This window comes from Ipomoea nil, unplaced genomic scaffold (genome assembly GCF_001879475.1).
Source record: "Ipomoea nil cultivar Tokyo-kokei standard unplaced genomic scaffold, Asagao_1.1 scaffold1286, whole genome shotgun sequence".
NCBI lineage: Eukaryota > Viridiplantae > Streptophyta > Magnoliopsida > Solanales > Convolvulaceae > Ipomoea > Ipomoea nil.
Genome location: NW_017617714.1, coordinates 1,012,579 through 1,020,839, shown reverse-complemented (window position 1 = coordinate 1,020,839; position 8,261 = coordinate 1,012,579). Strand labels below are relative to the sequence as shown.

General features: G+C 39.8%; 1 protein-coding gene across 1 annotated transcript; it reads left to right on the top strand.

Moving 5' to 3' along the window:
• Window positions 1-6,198: 6,198 nt before the first annotated feature.
• Window positions 6,199-7,593, top strand: LOC109184721. The gene has a single exon (XM_019334759.1). It carries the CDS (start codon window positions 6,199-6,201, stop codon window positions 7,591-7,593), a length of 1,395 nt encoding a protein of 464 aa, XP_019190304.1.
• Window positions 7,594-8,261: the final 668 nt, after the last annotated feature.

Here is an 8,261-nt window from a genome sequence, read left to right as displayed (position 1 = left end):
ATGTCGCCACACCATCGCCACGTGTCTTTGAACAGCGGGCTGGACGGAGTTCGGATGATGCGCTGTACATCTTCATCATAAAATAGATCACGTAAAATATCCATATCCCAATGGCCATGGCCATCGGTGAGGCTATGCACCGTAGCATCATGCAGATGATCGCATGGGGGAGTGTTTAGATTTGGGTTCGCTGGATCAGAGAGCCATCCCCAGCCCCATATACGAGTATCCCGGCCATCACCTATGCGTCGTCCCACACCCATTTTTAGGACCTCTTGTCCTGCCATAATGCTGCGCCAAAGGTAGCTTGGGTTGTTCCCCATAGGTGCATCTAGAAAGTCGCATCTAGGAAAATACTTGGCTTTCAAAATTTGGCTCACCAATGAGGTCGGATAAATAAGCAATCTCTAGCCCTGCTTAGCGAGGAGCGCCACGTTGAACTCATGTAATTTTTTGAATCCCAGGCCACCCTTACTCTTTGGGACACATAACCGGTTCCAGCTGAACCAATGAATACCCCTGTGATCGGTACCACCACCACCCCACCAATAGCGGTTGAATAGTTTTTCTAGTGTGTCACAAACTCGGGCTGGCAGAAGAAAAGTGGACATGGTAAATATGGGTAAAGCTTGCGCTATGCTCTTAATCAAAACCTCCTTACCAGCCTTGGATAAGAATCTGTGCTGCCAGGAACCAATTCGTTCACGGATTTTATGCTCAATGAATCGAAAAGTTGCAGTTTTATTCCTCCCTAGAGCCGACGGTAGTCCCAGATATTTGCCCAGGTCATTTGCTTCTCGGACCCCAATACATTCTGACACCAATGCGCGGGTTGTAGTAGTGGTATTATAGCTGAAAACGGCGCTGGATTTATCATAATTTATTAATTGCCCCGAGGCTGCGCTATACAAATCCAAACACTGTCTGATGGCCAAAGCTTCGGAGTGATTTGCCCTGAAGAAAAGTAAGCAGTCCTCAGCAAAAAATAGGTGGGAGACGGACGGGGCGCCCCGTGCGACTCGCACCCCGTGGATCGCTCCACTATTTTCTGCCTGTTGTAGCAACACAGATAGGGCCTCGGCACATAAAATAAAGAGATAGGGGGACAACGGATCCCCCTGGCGTATACCACGCGTAGGATAGACTGTACCCACGGTCTCCCCGTTCAGTTGAATGGAGTACCGCACAGTCGAGACACAGAGCATCAATAACTCTATCCAGTCCCGAGAGAAGCCCAATGCTGACAACATGCCCTCTAAGAAACCCCACTCCATCCTATCGTACGCTTTAGCCATATCTAGCTTTAGTGCCGCCCACCCCACAGCCCCACAGGTTTTCCGTCTCAAGAAATGCCCTATTTCTCCCGCAACAATAATATTATCCGTAAGAAGTCTCTCAGGCACAAACGCACTTTGAGACTGTGACACAATAGTTCCCAGACTGCCTTTCAACCTGTTTGCCAGCATTTTTGCTAGCACTTTGTAAACAACTTTACAAAGCGCTATAGGACGGAGATCCGACACTTTTTCCGGTGCTTTTTTCTTTGGTATGAGAATAATATTTGCGTCATTGATCCCTTGCGGGAATCGTCTATCATTCACGCATTGAATCACAAACATAGACAGGTCATGGCCCAGAATTGGCCAAAAATGCTGATAGAACGCAGGTGACATACCATCTGGTCCCGGAGCTTTCTCCGGGGCCATTGAGAACAAGGTTGCCTTTACTTCTGGTACAGTAAAAGGCTGCGAAAAGGCGGTGTTCATTTCATCGGACACCATCTTTTTGACACGACCAAAGATATTTGCCGGCGTATTCTCAGAACAAAAAATATCAGTAAAATACCTCAGAACCTCGGTGTGCATCGCCAAGCCTTCTGTCCAGTCCCCGGCTTGATTTTTCACACGCAGCAGCATATTGCGACGACGTCTGGCCGAGGCTGATTTGTGAAAGTATTTCGTATTGGTGTCCCCGTGCTGAAGCCACAGTTGCTTTGACCGTTGCTTCCAAAAAATTTCCTCTTGCCTCAAAAGTTGTTCTAACTCCTTTTCAAATTCAAACCACTGTGTTACTGCATTAGGCGTTCTGTTCTCTTTTAAGCTCTCCAACTTTTTGCGCAGGAACTTGATTCGGTTCCCGAAACGTCGGACGTGTTCGCCACCCCACTTCCCAAGTCTTAAACCACAAATGTGTATGCGCTCCTGAAAATTTAGACCCGTAGAAAGATGCCAAGCTTCCTCGACAACTCTTGTACACCCCTCGTCAAGTAGCCACGCCGATTCAAATTTAAAGGCCCGTCTTGCTGCACGCACCGCTCTGGGTTCCACATCTATAAAGATGGCACTGTGATCAGACGATAAGGCTTGTACCTGATGCACCGTGACATCTTCGTACATCTCAATCCATTCTGTAGTTGCCACCGCACGATCTAGACGTTCTTCCACCCAATCCTCTGTTCCGTGACTCTTCTCCCACGTGAACCTCCCACCCGACATCCCTAGATCAAGAAGATGACAATCGCTGAGTGCATCATTAAAGCCTTCAATGAGGTACTCCGGATGAGGATGAACACAATTGAGATCTTTTAAATGATATACATATTGATATATTTTTAATTGTTTAAAAAAAAATCTATTGGTACATAAAGTCGTTACTTAAGTGTAATTTTATGTACATCAAACTTTCCTTTTATGAACAAATAGAATGAAAATTATGATCCTACTATAGAGTGAATGAAAATAAATAGAGAAAATGGTCAAATAGGCCCTCGAACTTTAGCTTAAAAGTCAATTAGGCCCCTAAACTTTTTAAATGTGCAATTACACCCATCAACAATTCATTTAAGTGCAATGAAGCCCAAAAACAAATTAATGACCTGCTATCAAAGGTCATTAGGGTTCAGGCCACCTTCCAGCGAATTTTCCTGCAAAAAAAAAAAAAAAAAAAAAGTGACCGGCAAAATTTTCGACAAAAGAAGTGACCAGCAAAATTTTCGGCAAATCTGGGTCGGTTGCTGGTCACCTTTTTTTTTGTCGGAAAATTCGTCGGAAGGTGGCATGAACCCTAATGACCTGTGATAGCAGGTCATTAACTTGTTTTTGGGCTTCATTGCACCTAAATGAATTGTTGATGGGTGTAATTGAACCTTTAAAAAATTTAGGGGCCTAATTGACTTTTAAGCTAAAGTTCGAGGGCCTATTTGACCCTTTTCCCAAATAAATATAATGTACCTGCATGCCGCAGTTTAGTATTTATATGCAATAAGATTTAGGTTTATAATTATATAGAACAAATATTATGAACATAATACAAGATGAATGCTATTAAACATAATGCACATTTCCTTTAAAAAAAAAAAAACATAATTCACATGTAATGTAATTTTACGTACATTAAGTTTTATTTTTAAAAATATATAAAAAGAACATTATGGACCAACTATACTAATAAGAGCCAAAAGAAGTTAGGCTATAATGGGTAGAAAAAATGTTCGTCAAATTATTAAATCAAATGAATGGTTCAGATTGTTTAGATTTTAATGTTTCATTGAGATTTTTAAATTTATCCTCAATTATACGATTTCAATAAGAAAGGTCTTAGATTCGACCCCCACCACAATCAAAATTCCCTTAAAAATTATATTATCTGATAACTTACTCATTGATTTCAATAAGAAAGGTCTTATATTCGAATCTCATCCCAATCAAAGTTGGCATAATTAGTACTGTATTTTACTCTTATTAAATTAATTAATTAACTAGTCACCTCCTGAGTGAATGCCCTATCGCCCAAGCGCTCGTGGGCTGAGCGTCTTGACACTTATTATCCTAGCCTTGAATGCACCGAGTTAGGCTGTTGACTTCCTGAGTTCCGACCCCTCTGGTCAAAAGGTCGAGTGCGAGGATTCAGTTGCACGGCAGGCATGAGCAGCGCTGGCGGGAGAGCTTGTCCGCATGCACGGGCTTCGACTGCTTGTGCAATTGCCTCGAACACAGCCGGAGTGAGGGGTATTTGGGGAACCGCGGCGGAGGTAGCTTGCGGTGGAAATTGCACCACGTTTACCTCTTTTCACGGCGGACTTCCTCCCTGCTCCCTGGAATTCTGACGGCTTAACCTTGTACGCAAATCTCCGTCGTTACCCCGTATTCGGCTTCTTCTGGTAGCTTGGCTGGATGCACCTCTGCTGACCATGGTTTTCGTGAGTTGATGATCTAGCAGTGTTCCGAATTGCTCAGTCAAAGAGGAAACGTGACTTTCTGTTAGTTCCCTACAGACGGCGCCAGTGTTGGTTTCTGGACTTTTCAAAAGTTCACCGGGGTCCAACATAACCGAAAAAGTTTGTGGGTCACCGAAAAATTATAAAGAAATGAATAAAATGTCAGGAAAATATAGTAATCTTTTTGTGTATTGATTAGTAGGTGGCTTTTTACAACATTGTCCGAGGCCTTTGTATATGAGTCCAAGCCCGCAAAGGGCTGGTACATTAATGTCTCTAATAAAGGTGGCTTTCAATATTTTTTCCGTTGGCTTCGGTTACTTTTATCCTTCAACGACTAGATGAGGAGTTATATAAGACGTAGTAAAAGCTCTAACGGTTCACTAAGCGCTCGACTTTCGACCTCCATCAGGCCGACTCCTTATGCGGACTCGTTCCTTCTCGATCCTTTCCAAGTTCTTTAAGGGACTCGATTGGTCCTATCGGGCCATGTTTTCCCAGATCCGAGCCTGGGCTTGGAACCCACCGTTTATGGGCTCTTTTAGGCCCATGGTACTATTGTCTTTTGTGCCCACGGTACTTTTCAGGTCCATATCCCATCAATAATAATGCTAAAATATTATTATTATTTTTTTGAATAGGATAAAATATTATTTTAATTACATTCTATATTCATTTGATAATATATGTTATTGTATTGTTCTGAATTTTAGTTTCGTTTTTCACACACACTAATTTTATTTCAACAACATTAAAGTATCATTTTAATTCTACCACAGTTTGATTTGACAACCATGATCCACGTAAATAGCACTATGAACTAGTCCACTGTATACCGTATTAAATCAAGAAATTTTTTTATCTTAATTAAATTAATAAAACTAATTACAAATCAAATAATAATAATAATAATAATAATAATAATAATAATAATAATAATAATAATAATAATAATAATAATAATAATAATAGTAATAATAAAGTAAATACAAAATTAACTAAGTATTGAAAATAAATTATAAAAATTTTACCTAAATTAAATACGAATATTATATAAGAGCAAATTACACTTTTGGTCCTGTGACTATTGGGGGTGTGTTAATTTGGGTACGTGACTTTTAAAACTAACAATTTAATCCTTTGACTATCATTTTTTAGCAGATTGGGTCCTCCCGGCCAAATTGCCGGCGGAATTCGGCCGGAAAGATGTTCGAATTAATAAATGATATAATTGTGGGGGTAATTCCGTCTTTGTAAGTGGAAAATAATTAGCGCGAAAAGCACAGGAACTCTGTTGGAAGTCGAAGAACAAATAGCTATGCCTTATTTCTAAAATCCTCAACCCTAATTTCTAAAATCCTCAACGTACGAGCAACTGAGTGTGAAGTCGAAGAAGGGAATCTGTATCTACAACTGGATTGAGGGGTAGTTCGTCTTCTGCGACTGGATTCGACTTCTCAATGCGTAAAACGTCTGCCATTGGAATGGGGTCTGGCCCAACGACGCTACAACTAAGTAAGAATAAATTTGTTTAACAGTTAAAATTGTACGAATTTTATGAATTTTATGCCGAATAAAGTACTTTATTGTGGAGTAGAGCATATCTAGGGTTTGTCGTGTTGTATATATTGGCATAAAGCATAATATAATTTGTACTTGTGTCTTGAAATTTTGGGACCAAAATCTGGATTTTTGTGTTGTTCTTTTGTGTTCTGTGGGTGGGACCGATCTCTGGACTTTTGTGTTATTCGATTGTGTTCTGTGGGTGGGGACCATTATGTTTATAGTTTTGTGAATATGTCATGTGCATATACTGTGATTATGAAACTTTTCTATATGAATTTATTATTCTGTGTTTTGTGGGAACTACTATTATGACTGTTGCATGTGTGAATGGTGGCTTTACAGGAGTAGGAGTTGGCCCTTTTTCAGTTTTTCTTTTCCATAATGGGATAATAAATAGGGTCGGTGAAGTTAAATATATGGGTGGTGATGTAGAAGTGTATGAAAGAATGGAAGCTAATGAAGTCTGTTTAGATGTGTTGAAGGATAGGATAAAACACTTAGGGTATAGTGAGGTAGGAACAATACTTTATTGTTGGTGGAATGAAAGATTGAAGTTGATACAAACAGACAATGATCTAATATCCATATTGAATGAAGTTAACCTAGGTAAAATGTTGGAGTTTTGGGTTGAAACAATGGATGAGTTGGACTTGATTGATGCTGATATGGTAGCAATTGAGGCAGACAGTGATTGGGAAAATGAGATTGAGGTAGACTGTTTGGGGGTAGATCAGCAGGATGTTGAAGAGTTTGGGGATGGATTAAATGCAGTACAGAAGCAGGAGGATGGGGATGGGTTAAAAAGGGAGGATGGTGATGGCTTAAAACAGGAGAATAAAGTACTTTCTGTAGCTGGAAAAAATAAATTGAAAAACAATTGGGATGAAATAAACTTTTCTGATGAGGACTCAATTGTGGATTCTGATAGTGATGGGGAAGGTAAATGGCCCATATTTAGAGCTGGAACAGACATGAAAGACCCCCATTTCACTTTAGGCATGACTTTTGCTTCCAAACAACAGTTTAGAGAAGCAGTTCAAAATTATGCTTTCATAAATGGCAAAGAAATTAGAACACTTAAAAATGACAAGGAAAGGGTCATTGTTAAGTGTACACAGGAGGGTTGCCCTTGGAGAATAGGCTTGAGGAAAGTAATAGGCTCACTGTCATGGAGAATTTTGAACATGATAGATGAACATGAAGGGTGTTCTTGGGTTTGGGAGAATTCTATGGTCAAATCTTCTGTGGTTGCTAAGAGGTGGTCTACTCAATTAAAAGACCACCCAGATTGGATGATGAGAAAGTTCAATGATAAGGTGTGCAGTCAAGAAGGATTTTATGTGAGTGATTCCCAAGCCTATAGGGCTATTTGGAAGGCAAAGAAGCTAAGAGAAGGTGAAGAGGGAGATAACTTCAAAAACATTTGGAGGTACTATGAAGAAATTTGTAAGACAAATCCTAGGTCAAGATGTATTATCAAGACCAGTGACCTGCTAGATGGGAGTGGACAAGAAAGATTTTTGAGAATATATGTTTGCTGGGATAGTAGCAAGCAAGGCTTCAAGAACTGTAGAAAACTGATAGGGGTAGATGGCTGTCACCTTAGAAGTGCAACAGGTGGGATACTACTGACAGCTGTGACTGTAGATGCAAATGATAGTATATTTCCACTAGCTTATGCTATTGTGGAAGGAGAGAAAAGAGAGTCCTGGACTTGGTTTCTAATGCTTCTGAAAGATGATATGGAGATAAGCCCCAATGTGGAAGATGAATACTGTTTCATAAGTGGAAACCTTTCCCCAAATTCATAGTACTCACTACCATCATTAGAAGAACAAGAGGAATATGAATTAGCCATACCCAGAACGAGTAGATGGAGAATGATGTGTGCCACTGCTTTCTTCTCTTCGTACTGGGTTCGTATCCTTCATGTATGGGTTCGTATCCTTCGCAATGCAATTAGGGTTCTTCTCTATTCGCATATCACCAAATCCGCATAATATATAATTTGCAGCTAATTATTTTCCACTTAAAAAGACGGAATTACCCCCACTATTATATCATTTATTAATTCGAAACATCTTTCCAGCCGAATTCCACAGGTAATTTGGCCGGGAGGACCCAATCTGCTAAAAAAATGATAGTCAAAGGATTAAATTGTTAGTTTTCAAAGTCACGTACCCAAATTAACACACCCCTAATAGTCACAGGACCAAAAGTGTAATTTGCTCTATTATATAATAAAGAGGAAACGTCATAGAAACCACCTTTGAGTGTAATATGCTCATGTTCTTGGATCCTTTATACAATAATCATGAAAATAAACTTGATGGCCGGAAACAAAAAGTGATTTTTTTTTTCTTTATCTAATATAAACTAACATTTTTTATGTGACATTTATTGATATATTATAACCTATGAAAATGAATATAATTTTTGGAATTTTGGCAGCATCATCTAACAAAGAATTGCCAAAAAC

Coding starts and splice junctions, on each gene's coding strand:
- LOC109184721 (XM_019334759.1), top strand. CDS start 6,199: ATGGGTGGTGATGTAGAAGTGTATGAAAGAATGGAAGCTAATGAAGTC.